Source organism: Macaca thibetana, chromosome 11 (assembly GCF_024542745.1).
Source record: "Macaca thibetana thibetana isolate TM-01 chromosome 11, ASM2454274v1, whole genome shotgun sequence".
NCBI lineage: Eukaryota > Metazoa > Chordata > Mammalia > Primates > Cercopithecidae > Macaca > Macaca thibetana.
This window is the reverse complement of record NC_065588.1, coordinates 48,814,892-48,836,639: the sequence shown is the minus strand read 5'-3', so window position 1 is coordinate 48,836,639 and position 21,748 is coordinate 48,814,892. Positions and strand designations below refer to the sequence as shown.

Here is a 21,748-nt window from a genome sequence, read left to right as displayed (position 1 = left end):
CGGATTTGAGATTTCAAGCACTGAGATCAGAAATTAAAATGTGGAATTGACATGTTACATCATCACACTTGTAAGGGCACATTTTTATGATTCACTGCTTCCATACGCCCCTCGACTTTCCCTACACACCCCATTCAACGGTCTGACTCTTGATTCTTAAGAAATGTCAAAATCTGTGGGAATAAAAATCCAGTGAATTCCTTAATGGTTTTTGTTCCACTCATTTTCAGTTGTTTAAATTAAGCTCTATGTAAATATTCCAAAACAGCAGGGAGAAGGTGTCTATGAATTTCAGCTGGAAAGGCAGATTTACATGAGACTAAGCTCAATGGGAAAGCAAGCACTGGAGAGGGAGGTGCAGACATGGAAAGAAACTCCTTGCAGATGTGAGGTCTCTGGGCACCGTGGGCAATGTCTTCTCCCATCGTCTTAGGTAAACGCCACATGGGCAGGTGATCACACAGCACACAGAGCAAATGCTGCTGCTACAGTGTAAAGACTCAACACCTCTGTCCCTCTTGCCTGACAAAGGAGGGTTAGATCTCCAAAGTAGACCCCATTCCTATGTCCAGGATGCCAGGGAGGACAGCCAGGAGTTCCAGAAGAACTGGTCCAAATGCAATGGAAAAAACACAACAGGCCACTTCTTGCTCAGGCCATCGGGCAAATGCCCATACGCCCTCAGGAAGGATCCCACTCAGTGGGTGAGGCTGGTGCCAGTGGAGGAGAAAACCTGTGTGGGAAGGGGGCACACAGGGAGTGTCTGATGAAGAAGAAGGAGGGGACAATTATCACAGATCAGCTCCTTGTCTCCTTTGTTTGAGGACATGACTAACTCATGACTTCAGTGAATGTATACCCAGGCTTATTGCGTTAGGATCAAGTCAAGGCTGGAAGGCAGGAGAATTTCTCTATGACTAAAGGAAGCCAAAAAGCAATCTTCATATTTCATACCTTTCTAGAAACTGGGTGTGATCTCACTGTTGGTAAAGCCCAGCCCTTCCCAACCTGCAAGCTCACCTTCCAGGACTGGGCCCAGCCCATGCTCTCCATATATAAGCTGCTGCCCGGAGCCTGATTCTTAGTCCTGCTTCTCTTCCCTCTCACCTCCAGCCTCTCACGCTCTCCTCAGCTCTCTCATCTCCTGGAACCATGGCCAGCACATCCACCACCATCAGGAGCCACAGCAGCAGCCGCAGGGGCTTCAGTGCCGGCTCAGCCAGGCTCCCTGGGGTCAGCCGCTCTGGCTTCAGCAGCGTCTCCGTGTCCCGCTCCAGGGGCAGTGGTGGCCTGGGTGGCGCATGTGGAGGAGCTGGCTTTGGCAGCCGCAGCCTGTATGGCCTGGGGGGCTCCAAGAGGATCTCCATTGGAGGGGGCAGCTGTGCCATCGGTGGCGGCTATGGCAGCAGAGCCGGAGGCAGCTATGGCTTTGGTGGCGCCGGGAGTGGATTTGGTTTCGGTGGTGGAGCCGGCATTGGCTTTGGTCTGGGTGGTGGAGCCGGCCTTGCTGGTGGCTTTGGGGGCCCTGGCTTCCCTGTGTGCCCCCCTGGAGGCATCCAAGAGGTCACCGTCAACCAGAGTCTCCTGACTCCCCTCAACCTGCAAATCGACCCCACCATCCAGCGAGTGCGGGCCGAGGAGCGTGAACAGATCAAGACCCTCAACAACAAGTTCGCCTCCTTCATCGACAAGGTGAGCCAGGGCCATGCCCTCCACGGGGCACTTCAGGGTCCCCAGACCAGAGGACCAACACATTCTTGCCAGAGAGACCTAGGAGGGAGGGAGAAGGGGACTCAGTGCAAGTGGCTGCCCGTGCACAGCAGGTATCAGGGACCGGCATCACTCCCACATGGGATCTCCGGATTGGTTCTCACTCCTGCCTAGGGAGAGCCATAGCTTTTCATAACCCTGAAGCACAGATGATGCCATCAGAGAGTGGAGTAGGATAACTCTTCCCTCTGAAGTATCTAAGAAAATGCCAGGAGTACACGGGCTAGTAAATTACACTCTGTGGTCTGGGTAAGATGAAAAAAAATTGGAAACAAAAAAGGATATTTTGGCTAGATTAAGAAAAAAGAGACTTCAGACACTTACACGTTATGTGGAAATGTTAATTAATCCTCAAAACAAAGAATGACCATAACATCAGGATGTTTCAGAGGAGACACTTGCACAAATGGGTAATGATACTGGAATCGAATCACTGGGCAACATTTAACACATCTTCTAACTGAGGTCCTATCAGTAATAAAAACTGTGTAAAATTTATCAGATGAATAATATTTTATAACTATGTTTGTGGTTGTGGCTGGGAAAGGAAGGAAAAGACATGTTGAAACTCACTAATATGTTCAGTAACTTAGAGAGTGAGAACATCTCAAAGGTCCGTGGGACAATTTCTCTAGTGAGATTGGTGAGGTGCAAAGGAGAAGGGGTTGGGGGAGCAGAGCCCAGCCTGAGCCTCTCTACATGCACTGTAGTAGCCCAGCACCATGGGGACCTCCTGGACCTGCCAATAAACCAGGTATCAGACACTTTTTCTTCCTTCCTTTGCCTGGAAAATGACCGTCTTGCTTCCCCTCCAGGTGCGGTTCCTGGAGCAGCAGAACAAGGTTCTGGAAACCAAGTGGACCCTGCTGCAGGAGCAGGGAACCAAGACCGTGAGGCAGAACCTGGAGCCGTTGTTCGAGCAGTACATCAACAACCTCAGGAGGCAGCTGGACAGCATCGTTGGGGAGCGGGGCCGCCTGGACTCGGAGCTCAGAGGCATGCAGGACCTGGTGGAGGACTTCAAGAACAAGTGAGTTAAATAGGAGAAATGGACTCAATTTCCTGCAGCACACACTTCAAGACCATTGGGTGACCAGGGCCAGATGGGGGTGGCATTCCTAACAACCCATGTCCATGGAAATGGAAAGCACAAATTAGTCCCTAGGAGCAAACCTGCAAGAACCACAAATGGCTATGAGAGGATGGCGAGATTAAAGAAGTGACAAATTTAGGAGAAGCAAAAATCGTCCCTTAGGTGCTCTGTGGCAGGAAAGCTCAATTAGAATATATTCCACTTTGGAAAATGTTGGATCCCAGGCTGCTTTTCTGTTTCATCCTACCCACTGGCTCTAATATATCCCATGCCTTCCTTCCTGCAGATATGAGGATGAAATCAACAAGCGCACAGCAGCAGAGAATGAATTTGTGACTCTGAAGAAGGTGAGCAGATGAAGTCAGGGGTTCAAATTCACTTAGAAGGACAGAAGTGGTTCTGTGTCGTCACTCACCTGGGAGAGGAGAATCAGTAGGGGGACTAGAAGATGGGTAGATTGGGAAGCTGTGCTCAGGTAACTCCAGATTGTTGGCTCTTTCCCCAGGACGTGGATGCTGCCTACATGAACAAGGTTGAACTGCAAGCCAAGGCAGACACTCTCACAGACGAGATCAATTTCCTGAGAGCCTTGTATGAAGCAGTAAGCATCTCCACCATCCTTCTGTTTACTCTGATGGGGTCTGCAAAGGGGAGAAGATGTATAGGGCTGGGTATCTCTGTAAATGTCAGAAGTGAAGTTGATCTTATGACCTTCTGTTCTGCAGGAGCTGTCCCAGATGCAGACCCACATCTCAGACACATCCGTGGTGCTGTCCATGGACAACAACCGCAACCTGGACCTGGACAGCATCATCGCTGAGGTCAAGGCCCAATATGAGGAGATTGCTCAGAGGAGCCGGGCTGAGGCCGAGTCCTGGTACCAGAGCAAGGTGAGCAGAGGGTGGGTAGCCGCTGAGGAATCCCTGTGTCCAGCCCTGAATGCCAGAGAACTGCAGACTTCATTGGGGACATCCCCTTACAGGAAGCCAGGGTCCTCTCACAGGACGTGCACCTGCACTATTAGAGTAGACATTTGCGAAACTTATCCCAAGTCAAGGAGGAAAACGAGCCCAATGCAGGAGGAAAACTACCATAGGCAAGGACCTAGTCATCTCTGCCTTTAGCTTCATCCTGATTGCTGACTTTTAGAAAATGGTACAGAAAATTTCTACTCCCTAAAGAAACTAAGCAGGCAATGGTGCCATAATGAGGATGGTCTGTGACTCTAGTGTTTAGTATCCACCCACCACATAACATCAGCTTTTCCTCAAGTTCCTTGGGGAGAAGCCATTAGGTTCACTTCATGACATGCATGATACACAAGTGAAAGTCATCGCTAGCCAGGTAAGAACCCGTAGACACTGTCTCTCTCTCCACCTCTGGACTGCAGTACGAGGAGCTGCAGATCACAGCGGGCAGACATGGGGACGACCTGCGCAACACCAAGCAGGAGATTGCTGAGATCAACCGCATGATCCAGAGGCTGAGATCTGAGATCGACCACGTCAAGAAGCAGGTAAGGTGAAGGGCAATGGAGGACCGAAGCATTTTCTTGTCATTTCCTCAGGCAGTCATCAGCCATTATATTAGGGAAAATCCCCCTGGAACTAATGAAAACCAGGGAGAGGAGACTATCAGTTCCTACCCTTAGTGGGTACCCACTGGTTAGGAGACACGGATCCTACCTAGGGCATGACACAAACAGGTGAGAGAACCAGTCAGGGTGCTCAGAGCTGCAAAAACATGGTTTACATCAAGAGTGTCCAATCTTTTGGCTTCCCTGGGTCACAGTGGAATAAGAAGAACTATCTTGGGCCACACATAAAATACACTAATACAAACAATAGCTGATAAACTAAAACAAAACAAAAAACGTACAGTCTTGTCTGTTGGCTCATGCCTGTAATCCCAGCACTTTGGGAGGCTGAGGCTAGTGGATCATGAGGTCAGGAGTGAGAGACAAGCCTGACCAACATGGTGAAACACTGCCTCTATTCAAAATACAAAAAAATTAGCCAGGCATGGTGGAACGTGCCTGTAGTCCCAGCTACTCAGGAGGCTGAGGCAGGAGAATCGCTTGAGCCGCAGAGGCGGAGGTTGCAGTGAGCCGGTATCACGCCACTACACTCCAGCCTTGGTGACAGAGCAAAACTCTGTCTCAAAAAGAAAAAGAAAAAGAAAAAAACTCTCATAATGTATTAAGAAAGTTTAAGTATTTGTGTTGGGCTGTATTTAAAACCATCCTGGGCTGCATGTGGCCCGTGGGCTATAGGTTGGACAAGCTTGGAAGGAATTGGATGTATTTCCATAGGAAGACTGACTTGGAAACTGCAAAGGAACAAATTGAAAAAGAAAAGGGCAGGTAAGAAAGCACAAGGAACGTTGTTTTAAATCTGCTCGAGACTCAAGAAAAAAGAGAGAGTAGAGGAAGGGCGAAGGACAAAAAAGTGTTACCCTAGTAGATGAGAGATTCTGAGTGGGAGGAAGGCAAGGTCTCAGCAGTCTTATATGAAGACTCATCACCTCACTTCAGGATGGTCTTAATTTCGTGTATGTTAGTGTGGCATCTATATGAGGTAATCATAAGTGGTCTTGATTTGACTGTGGAGACAACAATCCAAACAAACCAGCAGGTCCATTTCTTCCAGTGTCTGTGTCCACTGCAGTGTCTCCCAGTAGTAAATATCCACATTCTCCCGCAGAGTCGTTCACAAAAAGGGTTATGAGTTTTGTTTTTTTTTTTTTTCAAATGAACCAGACTGGACAAAAACTGTAAAATAAAAAAACAATAGACAGGAAGAGTCAGAGCTCATTCACCATCAATTCTGGGCCCCTGAGCCCTTCTTCACTAGAAAAGAACCAGCCAGGTTTAGTCTCCTCTGGAAGACTGGATGATAAGTTCCTTCAATTTCTTTCCTCTTCCAGTGTGCCAGCCTGCAGGCCGCCATTGCTGATGCTGAGCAGCGTGGGGAAATGGCACTCAAGGATGCCAAGAACAAGCTGGAAGGGCTGGAGGATGCCCTGCAGAAGGCCAAGCAGGACCTGGCCCGGCTGCTGAAGGAGTACCAGGAGTTGATGAACGTGAAGCTGGCCCTGGACGTGGAGATTGCCACCTACCGCAAGCTGCTGGAGGGCGAGGAGTGCAGGTGGGTAACTGACGCGGCTTCCTCCAACAGTTGAGTCCATCTTCAAGGTGCCTGGCACTGAGCACAACTCTAGGGTGCACTGCCCATGGCCATAATTGCTTTTCTTGAGAGAAAACTAAAAGAGCTGTTTCCCATGGACTCTTCTACACACCGAGGCTGCCCACACTGGTCCAGGGAAAGAAGGGCTCTCTGAGGTCTCACCCTCCCTGTGTTCCTCTTCACAGGCTGAATGGCGAAGGCGTTGGACAAGTCAACATCTGTAAGTACCTTTGCTTGCCTTCCTCCCCTGCCCTTGCACTCTTCTGACTGGGCTCAGGCTGACAAGATGAGCTCACCGTGGCTTCTTGTGCCCTTGTCCCCTCCCCACCACAGCTGTGGTACAATCCACCGTCTCCAGTGGCTATGGCGGTGCCAGTGGTGTCGGCAGTGGCTTAGGCCTGGGTGGAGGAAGCAGCTACTCCTATGGCAGTGGTCTTGGCGTTGGAGGTGGCTTCAGTTCCAGCAGCGGCAGAGCCATTGGAGGTGGCCTCAGCTCTGTTGGAGGCGGCAGTTCCACCATCAAGTACACCACCACCTCCTCCTCCAGCAGGAAGAGCTACAAGCACTGAAGTGCTGCCACCAGCTCTCGGTCCCACAGTTCTCAGGCCCCTCTCTGGCTGCAGAGCCCTCTTCTCAGGCTGCCTGTCCTCTCCTGGCCTCCAGTCTCCCCTGCTCTCCCAGGTAGAGCTGGGGGTGGATGCTTAGTGCCCTCACTTCTCTCTGTCTATACCAGCCCCATTTGAGCACCCATTGCTCACCATCAGATCAACCTCTGATTTTACATCATGATGTAATCACCACTGGAGCTTCATTTTGTTACTAAATTATTAATTTCTTGCCTCCGGTGTTCTATCTCTGAGGCTGAGCATGATAAGAAAATGATATCTGATCCTTTTCATTGCAGAAAATTGCCTGGGGCTTATTTCAGAACAACTTCCACTTACTTTTCACTGGCTCCCAAACTCTCTTCCTTGCAAGTTTGTGAACCCACACCCCTGCAGTATCCATGAAAGCACAAGTGACTAGTCCTATGATGTACAAAGCCTGTATCTCTGTGATAATTTCTGTGCTGTTCGCTCTTTGCAATCGCTAAATAAAGCAGATTTAGAATACAATGTATTCTTTTACTTTGCCTTGCTTTGGGACCCAAGTTTTGGGCTTAAACTTTTTTATCAGATAAATGAATATTTATTTTTAAAAGATAATCCATTCTTTATATACATAACTCACCTCCTTTAGAGAGGGTCATCAAACTTCAGCTTAGTATCGTGACATTTGGAGTGTGTTTCTAGATTAAATTCCATCTAAACTTTTGGCAAATGGAGTGGGAGGCATCTGGTCCACCAGTATTATCCACTCTGTTTTAACTGTCCATACCAGGAACTAGCATCCCATTCCCTCTGCCTTGGTTTCCAGGATCACTTTTCCCCTTATGCCAGGGCTCAGCCTAATTGTCCAGTTAAGAAACATATTCTTGGCCAACTAGAGCAAGTCATTTGACAAAAGAATCAGATATGTGATTAATCATTATAATTGCCCTCATGAGCAAGAAACTTGCCTGACAACATGTATCAAGCATAATTAAAATGTGCACACACTGAACTGTAATTGTACTTCTAGAAATGTATCCTGAGGAAATAGAACAAATTCAGAAAGATGTACGCACATGGATGTGCATCACAAGAATCTTCACAACAGGGAAAAGTTGGAGACATTCAAGCTCAAAGACTCAGGCCAAAACTCCCAGCTGCTTATTCCCTGAAGAGTGAAGACAGTAGAAGAGGAAAATTTTCTTCTTCTCATAGGAGAAGGCTCTGATAGAGATCCACAGATATTGGGCCTAAGGCTCTGATAGAGATCCTAAGAAACTAAATCCATGTTGCTCAGAAGAGAAGGTCCTATTCCTCTCTTTGGTGTGAACTCTCCTGGTTTAACTTCTATGAATGGGGAAGGGAAAACTCAGAATGAGGTTCAAGGTTGGTCTATTGACTTGTCCTGTCTCAGGGCCACTTCAGTCCTTGTTGCCTCCATGAGTGACAATTATCTTCCTAACTCTAAGATTCTCATATGACTGAAGAAATTTACTTGGATTGTACTGGTGTTTCTGGATCCTGCTGTATTGGTATCCAACAGTGTTCATCTCCAAAAGTTCCCCCAGCAATATGGGAAGCTTCTCACACTGGCACTTCCTCACATTCTCTCCAGAACTTTCCTGACAGCAGAAAGGTGAAGACTGACTTCCAAAATCTAAGCACTCTTACCACATATATATGTATCCTTGAGAAATAATGAAAAAGAAAATAATTGACAAGAAAAATTATCTAGAATATAGCAATACAGCAAAAGGAAGTTACAAATTATCCATATAGGTTTAAATAAAATTAAAATCTTATGGCGCATGGACATTAAAAATGCAATAAAGAAATACTACAAACAACTCTATCGGAAATTTGATAGCTTAGTTTGAGAAGAATTGTTACTAATTCTTCTTTAAATGTTCAGTATAATTCAGTAGTAAGGCCATCTGCTCCTGGGTTTTTCTTTGTTAGAACACTTTTTATTACTGATTCAACCTCATTACCTATTATTGATCTGTCCAGGTTTTCTAATTCTTCTTGGTTCAATCTTGGTAGGTGTTTGTGTCCAGGAATTTACCCATTTCCTCTAGGTTTTCAAATTTATTGGCATATAGTTGTTCGTAAGTAGTCACTAGTGATCCTTTGTATTTCTGTGTTATCCATTGTGACGTCTCCTTTTTCATTTCCGATTTTATTTGCGTCGTCTCTTTTTTCTTAGTCTAGTTAATAGTTTGTCAGTTTTGTTTATCAGCTTTTTGTTTCCTTGATCTTTGGTATTTTTTAATCTCATTTTTGTTTATTTCTGCTCTGATCTTTATTATTTATTTCCTTCTACTAATTTTTGGTTTGGTTCATTCTTGTTTTTCTGGTTCCTCGAGGTACAACATTAGGTTGTTTATTGGAAACCTTTCTAGTTTTTTGATGTAGGCACTTATTGCTATAAACTCGTCTCTATATTAACTCTTCTCAACCTATTCCAAAAAAATTGAAGCAGAGGAAATTCTTCCTAACTCATTCTACAAGGCCAGTATAATCCTGATATCAAAACCAGATAAGGACACAACATGGAAAAGAAAATTAAAGGCCAATATCCCTGATGAACACAGAGGCAAAAGTTCTCAACAAAATACTAGCATACCAAACCCAACAACACATCAAAAAGAGAATACACCATAATCAAGTGGCATTTATCCCAGAAATGCAAAGATGGTTCAACATATGATTAAATGTCATACATCACATTAATAGAATGGACAGAAGCCGTATGATCACCTCAACAGATGCAGAGAAACTTTTGATAAAATTCAACATCCCTTCACAATAAAAACTCTTAATAAATTAGGTATAGAAGGAAAGTATCTCAATATAATAAAGTCCATATAGGACAAACCCATAGCTAACATTTTACTAAACAAGGAAAAGCTGAACGTTTTTCCTCTAAGAACTGGAACAAGACAAGGATGTCCTCTCACCACTTTCATGCAACATAGTATTGGAAGTCCTAACTAGAGCAATTAGGCAACAAAAAGAAATAAAGGGCATCCAAACTGTAAAGGAGGAAGTCAAATTTTCCCTGTTTGCAGATGACATAATATTTTATATAGAGAAACGTAAAGACTACAAAAATGCTTAGAATTGATAAACAAATTCAGTAAAGTTGCAGGATACAAAATTAATAAGCAAATACCAGTAGCATTTCTAAACCCAAAAACAAAACTAGCTAAAAAAAATCAAGAAGGCAATCCCATTTACAATAACTATAAAAATGAAATAAAATTTCCAGGAATAAATTTAACCAAGAAGGTGAGAAACTTCTGCAAGGAAAACCACAAAACTCTGATGAAATAAACTGAAGAACATACATACAAATGGAAAGATATCCCATGCTCATGGACTGGAAAAATTAATATTGTTAAAATGACAATACTACCCAAAGCAATCTACAGATTAATGCAATCCCTGTCAAAATATCAATGAAGTTCTTTACAGAAATAGAAAAGAAATTCTAAAATTTGTATGGAACCACAAAAGACCACCACCCGATGCCCAATAACCAAAGCAATCCTGATCAAAAAGAGCAAAGCTGAAGTTATTATACTACAAGATGTCAAAATATATCACAAAGCTGTAGTAAGAAAAATAGCATGATACTGGCATAAAAACAGACACAGAGATCAATGGAACAGAATAGAGAACCCAGGAAATAATCTACATATCTATAGCCAACGGATTTTCGACTAAGTTTTCAACAACACTTGTTAGGGATAAAAAAAACCTTTTCAATAAATGGTGCTGGGAAAACTGAATATCCATATGCAAAAGAATGAAACTAGAGTCCTACCTCTCATTTTATATAAAAATCAACTCAAAATGAATGAAAGAGCTAAATGTAAGACCCAAAATGATAAAACTACAGAAGAAAACATAAGGGAATCACTTCAGAACATTGGTCTGGGAAATATTTTATAAATAAGACCTCAAAGGCACAGGCAATGAAAGCAAAAATAAACAAATGGGATTGTATAAAACTGAAAAGCTTCTGTACTGCAGAAGAAACAATCAACAGAGTGAAAAGACAACCTACAGAATGAGACTAAAATATTTGTTGAGTCTTCATCCAACAGTATCCAGAATATATAAGGAACTCAAACATCTCAACAGCAAAACAGCAAACAATTCAATTTAAAAATTGGCAAGTGATCTGAACAGACATTTATCTAAAGAAGACATACGAATGGCAAACAAACATATGATAAAATGTTCGACATCACTAATCATCAGGGAAACGCAAATCAAAACTACAATGAGCTATCATCTCACCCCAGTTAGGATGGTTATTATCAAAAAGACAAAAAAAAAAAAAAAAAAAAAGCTGACAAGGATGCAGAGAAAAGAAAACTCTCATACATTGCTGGTGAGAATGTAAACTACCACAGCAACTATGGAGAACAGTATGGAGGCTCCCAAAACACTACGAATAGAACTACTATATGATCCAGCAATCTCACTACTGAGAATTTATCCAAAGGAAAGGAAATCATGATATCAAAGAGATATCTGAACCTCATGTTTATTGCAGCAATATTCACAATAGTCAAGATACAGAATCAACCTAGGTGTCCAACAACAGATGAATGGATAAAGAAAATGTGGTATATACACACTATGGAATACTATCCAGCCATAATAAAGAGTGAAATCTTGTCATTCATGGCAACATGAATGGAACTGGAAGATATTATCTTAAGTGAAATAAGCCAGGGACAGAAAGTTAAACACCACACATTCTTGCTCATATGTGGAAGCTTAAAAAACTTGATCTTAGAAAAGTGAAAAGTAGGACAGAGGATACTAGAGGATAGGAAGGGTAGGAGGAAGGGTGGGATAGAGACAGATTTGTTAAAAGAGGTAAAATTATAGCTACTTTGGAGGAATAAGTTCTAGTGTTCTATATCACTGTAGGATGACTATAGTTGACAATGTATCTAGTTTCAAACAGCTGGAAGGAGGATATTGAAAGTTCTCAACACAAAGAAATGCTAAATGTTTGAAACAATAGATATGCTAATTACCTGATCTGATCACTATGTATTATATGCATAGAAATATCACTATGTACCTCATGAAGATGTACAATTATTATTCATCTATTAAAATTAAAATTTTAAAGGACTTTCATGTTATAAACAACTTGTAAACTTAGATTAAATGGGCTAAATCTTGAAGACACAAAATACCAAATATCTCACAAGGATAAACTGACAATCAGAATATCCATATATCTATCAGATAAATTGAAACAATAATATATAACCTTTCAATAAAGAAAGGATTGGGATATTTTCATTGGTTCACTCTAGGAGCATTTAAAAACTGAGATGACAACAATACTCTACAATCTCTTTCAGAAAATAGAAACAAGACAGCACTTTCTAATTCATTATATGGAGGCCGGTATAACACTTACATTAAAACTAGATAAAGACATTTCAAGAAAGAAAACCTACAGATCAATACCTATTATAAACATAGACACAAAAATGTTCAAGAAAATATTACCAAAATGAATCCAACCAAGTATATAAAGAATTATATAATACGAACAAGTGGGATTTATTTCAGATATGTAAGCCTAGTTTAACATTGAAAATCAATCAATGCAATTCACTACATCAAAGGAATAAAGAAGGAGAATCAAGTGATTATAACAATTGATGCAAAAAAGGTATAAAACACAACCTAACACTCATTCAAGTTAAAAAAAATTAACTCTCAGAAAGTAAAGAATAGGGACAACTTCCTAAACTTGGGAAAGAATGTCTAGAGAAATTCCACAGCTAATAACATCACACTTAATGGTGAGAGACTGGACCCTTTTCCCCTAGACTAAGAACAAGGCGAGCATGTCCTCTCCCACTGTTACTCATAATGTACTGGAAGTCTAACTAGAGCAAGAAGATGTGAAAAAGAAATAAAAGTTAGACAGAAATGAAAAAATAAAACTGTCTTTATTCTCATATGACGTTATAATCTACGTAGAAAATTCTAAAGAATCTGCCAAAAACTTCCAGGAAATAATCAGCAAAGATGGCAAAACTGCATTCAAAAAGGTTACTATAAAAAGTAAGTACATTCTTTGCTTTTTTGGTTTTGTTTCAATTTTGTTTTTGTTTTGAGACAGAGTTTTGTTCTATTATCCAAGCTAGAGTGCAGTGGCATGATCACAGCTCACTGTAGCTTTGACCTCCCTGGTTCAAGTGAGCCTCCCACCTTAGCCACACAAGTAGCTGGGACTACAGGTGCATGCCAACATGCATGGCTGATTTTTTGTATTTATTGTATAGATGGGATTTCACCATATTGCCCAGGCTGGTTTTGAACTATGGGGCTCAAGCAATATACCTGTCTCGGTCTCCCAAAGTGTTGGGATTACAGGTGTGAGCCACTACACCTGGCCAAAAAGTAAGTACATTCTTATATACCAGCAATAAAGAACTGAAATTTGAAATTAAAAATCAATATTATTCACAATAGCACAATTAGATTAAGTACTTAGGCATAAATCTGACAAAATATATAGAAAAGAAGCTGTAGGTAGAAACTACTAAATAATGATTAAAGAAATCTAAGAGGTAAATAAATGAAGGAGTATTACATATTCAATAGTATTAATTGAATTGACTCAATATTATTAAGCTGTCAATGCTTTCTAACTTGATGTATAGATTTAACATAATTTCAGTAAAAATCCTAGCAGGCTAGTTTCAACAAACTGAATAAAGATTGTATGTGAAGAAAATAGATCTTTGCAATGTGAATAAGTGAAACAACTGTAGTGATGAAATAATGATATACATTTGCCAAAACCCACAAATTTTTTGTTTTAAAATTAATATTATTTTAATTGAAAAAGTAAGAATATACATTTATGAAGTTCAATATGATGTTTACATATGTGTATACACAGACACACACACAATGTGGAGTGATTAAAACAGGCAAATTAGCATCTCATGTCATTTTTTGTAGGGTGAAATATTTGAAATTTACCCTTCTAGTTATTTTGAGATGTGCAGTATGTTATTACTATGGTCACCCTACTGTGAAACAGATCTCAAGACTTATTCCTCCTGTCTAATTGACCCTTTGACAAAGCTTGTACCATTTGTACCCTTTGACCCAGTCTCCAGTAACCATCATTCTATTCTCTAGACCTTTGACCCAGTCTCTAGTAATTATCGTTCTGTTCTCTATTTCCATGAAATTTGACTTTTTAAGATTTCACATGTAAGTGTGGTCATGTGGTATTCCTATACCTGCCTTTTTTCATTTACCATGATGTCCTCCATCATGTCTTTTGTATTAGTCCATTCTTATCCTGCTTTGAAGAAATATCCAAGACTGAGAAATTCATAAAGAAAAGGGATTTAATTGATTCACAGTTCTGCATGGCTGGGGAGGCCTCAGGAAACTTACAATCATGGTGTAACGCACCTTTTCACAGAGTAGCAGGAGAGAGAATGAGTGCAAGCAGAGGAAATGCCAGATGCTTATAAAACCATCAGATCTCATGAGAACTCACTCACTGTTATGAGAACAGTATGGGGGAAACTGCCCCCACGATCCAATCACTTCCCACTGAGTCCCTCCCACAATACGTGGGGATTATGGGAACTACAATTCAAGATGAGATTTGGGTAGGGACACAACCAAACCATATAATTCCACCCCTGGTTCCTCCCAAATCTCAGGTCCTCATATTTCAAAACACGATCATGTCTTCCCAAAAGTCCCCCAAATTCTAAACTCATTCCAGCATTAACGCAAAAGTACAAGTCCAAAGTCTCATCTGAGACAAGACAAGTCCCTTCCACCTGTGAGCTGGTAAAAATCAAACACAAGTTAGTTCCTTCCAAGATACAATGGGAGTATAGGCATTGGGTAAATACACCTATTCTAAGTGGGAAAAAATGCCCAAAACAAAGGGGCTACAGGCCCCATGCAAGCCCAGAATCCAATAGGGCAGTCATTAAACTTTTAAGTTCCAAAATGTTCTCCTTTGACTCCATGTCTCACATCCACGTCACACTGATGCAAGAAGTGGGCTACCATGGCCTTGGGAAGCTCTGCCCCTGTGGCTTTGCAGGGTACAGCCTCTCCTCCTGGCTGCTTTCACAGGCTAGCATTGAGTGCCTGTGGCTTTTCCAAGCACACAGTACAAGCTGTCAGTGGATCTATCATTCTCAGGTCTGGAGGACAGTGGCCTGCTTCTGACAGCCCCAGTAGGCAGTGCCCCAGTGGGGACTCTGTATTGTGGCTCCAACCCCATATTTCCCTTCCACACTGCCCAGGCAGAGATTCTCCATGAGGGCTTCACCCCTATAGCTAATTTCTTCCTGGACATCCAGGCGTTTCCATACACCCTCTGAAATCTAGGCAGAGGTTCCCAAACCTTAATTTTTGACTTCTGTGAACTCACAGGCTCAACACCACATGGAAGCCACCAAGGCTTGGTGCTTGCATCCTCTGAGGCAATGGCCTGAGTTGTACCTTGACCTTTTTTAACCACAGCTGGAGCTGAAGCAGTTGGGATGCAGGGCACCATGTTCCAAGGCTGTATAGAGCAGGGGGGCCCTGGGCCCAGTCCAGGAAACCATTTTTCCCTCCTAGGCCTCTGGGCCTGTGATGGAAGAGGCTGCTGTGAAGGTCTCTGTCATGCTCTGGAGACATTTCCCCAATTGTCTTGATGATTAACTTTCACCTTCTTGTCACTTATGCAAATTTCTGTAGAGGGCTTGAATTTCTCCCCATAAAATGGGTTTTTCTTTTCTGCTGCATCATCAGGCTGCAAAATTTCCAAACTTTTATTCTCTGTCACCTCTTGAATGCTTTGCTGCTTAAAAATTTCTTCCACCAGATACCCTAAATCATCTCTCTCAAGTTTAAAGCTCCACAAATCTCTAGGGCAGGGTCAAAATGCCTCCAGTCTCTTTGTGAAACATAGCAAGAGGGACCTTTACTCTAGTTCCCAACAAGGTCCTCATCTTTATCTGAGACCACCTCAGCCTGTACTTAATTGTTCATATCACTGTCAGTAGTTTGATTAAAGCCATTCAACAAGTCCCTAGAAAGTTCCAAACTTTCCCACATTTTTGTGTCTTCTCAGCCCTCCAAACTGTTCCAACCTCTGCCTGTTACCCAGTTCCAAAATCACTTCCACATTTTCAGGTATCTTTATAGCAGCAACCCACTTTCTGTGGTAACAATTTACTGTATTAGTCCTTTCTTTTGCTGCTATGAAGAAATATCTGAGACTGGGTAATTCATAAAAAAAGAGGTTTAATTGACTCACAGTTCTGCATGGCTAGGGGGTTCTCAGGAAACTTGCAATCAGAGGCACCTCTTCACAGGGCAGAAGGAGAGTGAATGAGTGCAAGCAGGGGAAATGTTAGATGCTTATAAAACCATCAGATCTCATGAGACTCACTCACTATCTTGAGAAGAGCATCGGGGAAGCATCAACTCCCATGATCCAATCACTTCCCACTGAGTCCCTTCCATGACAAATGGGGATTATGAAAACTACAATTCAAGATGTGAGTTGGTTGGGGACTCAGCCACACCATATTATCTTTATTTCTTAGAGCAGTTTTAGGTTCACAACCAAATAGTCCAGAAGATACAAAGATTTAGCATATATCCCCTGCCCATACAAATTCAGAGCTTCACCCATTCACAACACCAAACAGAGAAGTATATTTTTTGCAACCAATGAATCTACATTGGCATGCCATTATTATCCAAAGTTCATAGTTTACATTAAGGTTCATTCTCAGTGTTGTACATTTTGTGGATTTTGAACAACGTATTATGACATTTATCTACCATTATTATATCATACAGATTAGTTTTGATCTTAGTGTTGTACATTTTATGGATTTTGAACAATGTATTATGACATTTAGCTACCATTATTGTATCATACAGGTTAGTTTCACTACCCTGAAAATCCTCTATTCTAAGCGTATTCATTCTTCCTTCCCCACGAACAGCCAATAATCTTTTTACTGTCCTCATAGTTGTGCCTAAAGTATGCCATCTAGCAGGAATCATACAATACGTAGCCTTTTCAGATTGGCTTTTTTCACTTGGTAACATGCATCTAAATTTCCTACATGTCTTTTCATGGCTTGACAGCTCATTTCTTTTTAGCGTTGAATATTCCATTGTCTTGATAGGCCACAGTTTGTTTACTATCCACCTACTAAAAGACATATTGATTGCTTCCTAGTGTGAACCCCAAATATCTGAGACAGGTCTCAGTCAATTTAGGAAGTTTTTTTTTTTTTTTGCCAAAGTTAAGGATGTGCACCATGACACAGCCTCAGGAGGTCCTGACAACATGTGCCCAAGATGGTTGGGGAACAGCTTGGTTTTATACATTTTAGGGAGACATGAGACATCAATCAATATAAGACGGTACATTGGTTCAGTCTGAAATATGGGACAACTTGAAGCTGGGAGGGAGGCTTCCAGGTTATAGGTAGCTAAGAGACGAACAGTTGCATTCTTTTGAGTTTCTCATTGGTCTTTCCAAAGGAAGCAATCAGATATGCGTCTATCTCAGTGAATACAGATGGTTGACTCTGAATAGAATGGGAGGCAGGTTCCCTAAGCAGTTCCCAGCTTGACTTTTCCCTTTAGCTTAGTGATTTGGGGATCCCAAGATTTATTTTCCTTTCACACTAGTTTGGGCAATTGGTAATAAAGCTACTATAAATATCTGTGTGTTAGTCCTTTCTCTCACTGCTATAAAGAAATACCTGAAACTGGATAATTTATAAAGAAAAAAGGTTTAATTGGCTCACAATTATGCAGGCTCTATAGGCCTCTGCTTCTGGGAAGGCCTCAGGAAACTTACAATCATGGTAGAACGTGAAGGAGAAGCTGGCATGTCTTACGTGACTGCAGCAGAAGGAAGAAAGAGAGAAAGGGAAACTGCTACACACTTTTAGACAACCAGACCTCATGAGAACTCACTCTCTATCATGCAAACAGAAAGGGGGAAGTTTGCCACCAACATCTAATCACCTCCCACCAGGTTCCTCCTCCAACATTGGGGATTACCATTCAACATAAGATTTGGGTGGGGACACAAATCCAAACCACATCAATCTGTGTGCAGGTTTCTAAATGGGCATATACTTTCAATTCATTTGGGTAAATACTAATGAGTTCAGTAGATGAATTGTATGGTAAAAGTAGGTTTAGTTTTGGGAGAAACTGCCAAACTGTCTCCCAAAGTGGCCATGCCATTTTGTATTTCCACAAGCAATGAATGAGAGTTCCTGTTGTTCCACATCTTCATCAGTATGTGGTATTCTCAGTGCTCTGGATTTTAAACATTTGAATAGGCGTGTAGTGTTATCTCATTGTTTTTTTAAATTTTAACTTACCTGATGACATATAATGTTGAACATCTTTCATATGCTTATTTGTCATTTGTATATCTGCTTTGGTTATGCATCTGTTAAACACTCTGGTCCATTTTACAACCAGGTTTTTTCTTATTGTTAATTTTAAGAGTTCTTTGTATAGTTTCGGTAACAGTACTTTATCAGATATGTCTTTTGCCAACATATTCTTACTCTGTGGCTTGACTTCTCATTCTCTTGGCAGTGTTTTGTGCAAAGTCTCAAGCATTGAAATTTTAATGAAGTTCAGCTTATACACACACACACACACACACACACATATATATATAAAGAGATATCCTTTTGGTTATACACACACACATATATAGATAGATAGATGATTGATTGATTAATAGATAAGAGAGAAAGAATTATTATTATTAACAATCGGCTGTTGTTGTCTTGGAGGTTAACAAGTCCCAAGATGGCAATTTGGAGAGCTGATGTTCCAGTTCCAGACTCAATCTCAAGGATTCCAAAGATTTGATGGTGTAGCTTCAATCCAAAACACCACAGGCTTGAGACCCAGAACAAGCAGATATTTTAGATAAAGTCTGAGGGCAGTATAAAAACAAAAATCCAATGTTCCAGTTTGAAGATAGTCATGCAGGAAGATTATCCACTTACTCAGTCTTTGTATTACATTTATGCCTTTAACTGACTAAACAGGCCCACCCACATTAGGAAGGGTAACCTGCTTTACTCAGTCTAACAATTCAGATTCAGATTTTAATCTCATACAGAAGCATCTAAAGGGACACATCCAGAATAGTGTTTGAGCAAATATCTGGGCACCCTGTGGCCCAGTCATGTTGACAGCATTTTGTTGCCCATTGACATCATTTTGTTGGTAAGACAAAGAAAGCAGAGAGCCTGTGATTTATGAGCCACTCTGCAGCGATCTTTGTTGGCTTGGTTGAATTGATGTTTAAAAGAATTATTCACACAGCCTTGTGTCATAATGAGAATTCCAACCCACCTGAATATGCCCTTGGTCCCTTCTCCCATAATATGTCCTGTAAATGGTAGCCCCTAGCCCCAGAGGATGCTCATCTCATTAAAAATGAGCACCAGTTGGAAAGGAACCATCCCAGGATCCACAAAAGATCTATGCATTTAAAACTGAAAGGAGTGAGACAAAAAAAGGCACTTAAAGAATGTTCAACAGAAAAAAGGCACGATAAAATGCTAGCAAAAAAATTTCAATGAAATGATCACCTCCATAAAATAAGAGAACTAAGGGACAATATGTTGAAACAATAAAGAACAATAGAAACGAAGACCAACTGAAAGCAGCACAAAGAGGAAAGAAAGATATTGCTGAAGGCACAGTAATTGACATATAGGAAAAGATGGAGAAAAGCAAAGAGAAAAAAAGGGATCACAGAGTGGTAAAAGAATAAAGAGAAAAAAATAGATTTGGAAGGCAAAGTAGAGACAACACAAACTTAATTGGAAGATAATACATGTATATTGTTTAATATGTATATAATTTTAAAATATTTTATATATGTATGGAAATTTAATATAAAAAACTCACAGACAAACCTCTCTCTCTCTCTTTTGCTATAATTCACCTATATGTACTTTTCAAGGGGGCTTACTCTTTACATATAAAACTCCCCCTCCTCTCTCACCCTCTGTCTTCTCTCTCATACACATATACACACACACACAAATACACACATCTCACATATTCCCCAGAAAAAGCTCAGAAACATATCCAAGTAAAGTTACCAGAAGGATACACAAGGACTTGGTAACAGTGCTTACTTCCACACAAAATGTTTGTGTGACTGGGGAATGGCTTTAGTATGCATTTTCTCCTTAAACATTTATTACATATTCAATTTATAAACATATAAATAAGTGTGTAAATAACAATTTTCAGTATTTTTGTTTTTCATTTTATTTATTTTTTTGAGACAGAGTCTCGCTCTGTCACCCAGGCTAGAGTGCAGTGGTGCAATCTCAGCTCACTGCAACCTCTGCCTCCCAGGTTCAAGGGATCCTCCCACCTCAGCCTCTGGAGTAGTAGCTGGGATTACAGACTTACACCACCACACCGGCTAATTTTTGTATTTTTAGTGGAGATGGGGTTTCACCATGTTGGCCAGGCTGGTCTCAAACTCCTGACTTCAGGTGATTCGCCCGCCTCAGCCTCCGAAAGTGCTGGGATTACAGGTGTGAGCCACAGCGCCCGGCCAATTTTCAATATTTAAATAGGCATTCTATTATATCCACATCTGGAAAGTCTAAATATATGAGAGTCTTATTAAGCTTCAAGTTTTAATGATCAGTTTGCAGGAAATATAGAGGACACAGTAGCATCTTAAATGAAACACTGTGAGTAAGCAATGAGGAAACCCCAAAGACTGAAATACTACTCAGGACAATTAATCTGGTCTCATCAACAAATGAATTGTAAACCATAAGGCAATAAATAAACAAGGACATTGGAGAATTGAATAGACATATTGATGTTAATAAATACATAAATTGGTTGGGTGTGGTGGCTCGTGCCTGTAATCCCAGCACTTTTGGAGGCTGAGGCGGGTGGATCACCTGAGGTCAGGAGTTCGAGACCAGCCTGGCCAACATGGCAAAACCCCATCTCTACTAAAAATACAAAAAATTAGCTGTGCTTGGTGGCGAGCGCCTGTAATCTCAGCTACCCAGGAGGCTGAGGTGAGAGAATCTCTTGAACCTGGGAGGTGAAGGTTGCAGTGAGCCCAGATCGCACCACTGCACTCCAGCCTGGGCGACAGAGCAAGACTCTGTCTTAAAAAAAAAATTACCCTTCCCCACTGTCCCCTCTACATCCCTTCTCTGTGCTCTTTTCTTCCTAGTCAAGCATTACTTTCTTTCTAGCTCAGTGATGCCACTAGAGGCGATGTCTTCTATCTCCTTTTGTGTTATTTGTCATCTTTATTAGAGTCAACTCCTTGAGGGTGAAGACTTAATAAATACATAAACTTTTAAAATACAAAATAATATTTCAGTTATATTTTTTAACGACCTATCATTTAGAGATTAATATTGCATTAATATTGAATTAAATCCCAAATATTTTGGGGATTTAAAAAAATTTAACATTGATAAGGGAATTGGGTGGAAATATACAAGATATAAGACTGGACATAACGTAATCATCATGGAAACAGTTAATAGGTATATACAGGCCCATTGTGCTGTTCTGCTACTCTACATGTTTGAAATTGCACATAGAAGGAAAAATAATTACAAGGAAAACAGTAATATTTCTGTTAAGGAATTTGCAATACAGTGCTTGTGATCTCCAATATATCTGCTGGAAGAAAGTCAGACTGGGAAGAGGAAAGCTCTCGGAGCATGTTGATAAACAGCCTAGCATGCAGAACCTTTGCTAGAGACAGTGACTAACTCCAGCTTCATGAACTGAGAATGCTCTTATTGTGCTGAGATCTCGAGTCAAAGCTGGAGGCAGGAACATTTTCCCTGACTAAAGGAGGTGAAAAATGCAATCTCGGCATTTCATAACTTTTCTAATCCAGGTGTGATCTCACTATTTGTAAAGCCCAGCCCTTCCCAACCTGCAAGCTCACCTTCCAGGACTGGGCCCAGCCCATGCTCTCCATATATAAGCTGCTGTCCGGAGCCTGATTCCTA

At 41.3% G+C, this 21,748-nt stretch overlaps 1 protein-coding gene across 1 annotated transcript; it reads left to right on the top strand.

Annotated features, from left to right (window-relative positions):
• The first annotated feature begins 1,083 nt into the window (after nucleotides 1–1,083).
• On the top strand, nucleotides 1,084–7,164 carry KRT6A (keratin 6A). Its single transcript, XM_050748822.1, has 9 exons — nucleotides 1,084–1,692; nucleotides 2,586–2,800; nucleotides 3,150–3,210; nucleotides 3,369–3,464; nucleotides 3,589–3,753; nucleotides 4,254–4,379; nucleotides 5,789–6,009; nucleotides 6,234–6,268; nucleotides 6,382–7,164. Exons 1-9 carry the CDS (start codon nucleotides 1,153–1,155, stop codon nucleotides 6,615–6,617), a joined length of 1,695 nt encoding a protein of 564 aa, XP_050604779.1. The 5' UTR covers nucleotides 1,084–1,152; the 3' UTR covers nucleotides 6,618–7,164.
• Nucleotides 7,165–21,748: the final 14,584 nt, after the last annotated feature.

Excerpts from the sequence above, each read along its gene's own strand:
- KRT6A (XM_050748822.1), top strand. The coding sequence starts at position 1,153 with ATGGCCAGCACATCCACCACCATCAGGAGCCACAGCAGCAGCCGCAGG. Across the intron at positions 6,010-6,233 it reads CTGGAGGGCGAGGAGTGCAG|GCTGAATGGCGAAGGCGTTG; the intron begins GTGGGTAACTGA and ends TCCTCTTCACAG. Across the intron at positions 6,269-6,381 it reads CGTTGGACAAGTCAACATCT|CTGTGGTACAATCCACCGTC; the intron begins GTAAGTACCTTT and ends TCCCCACCACAG.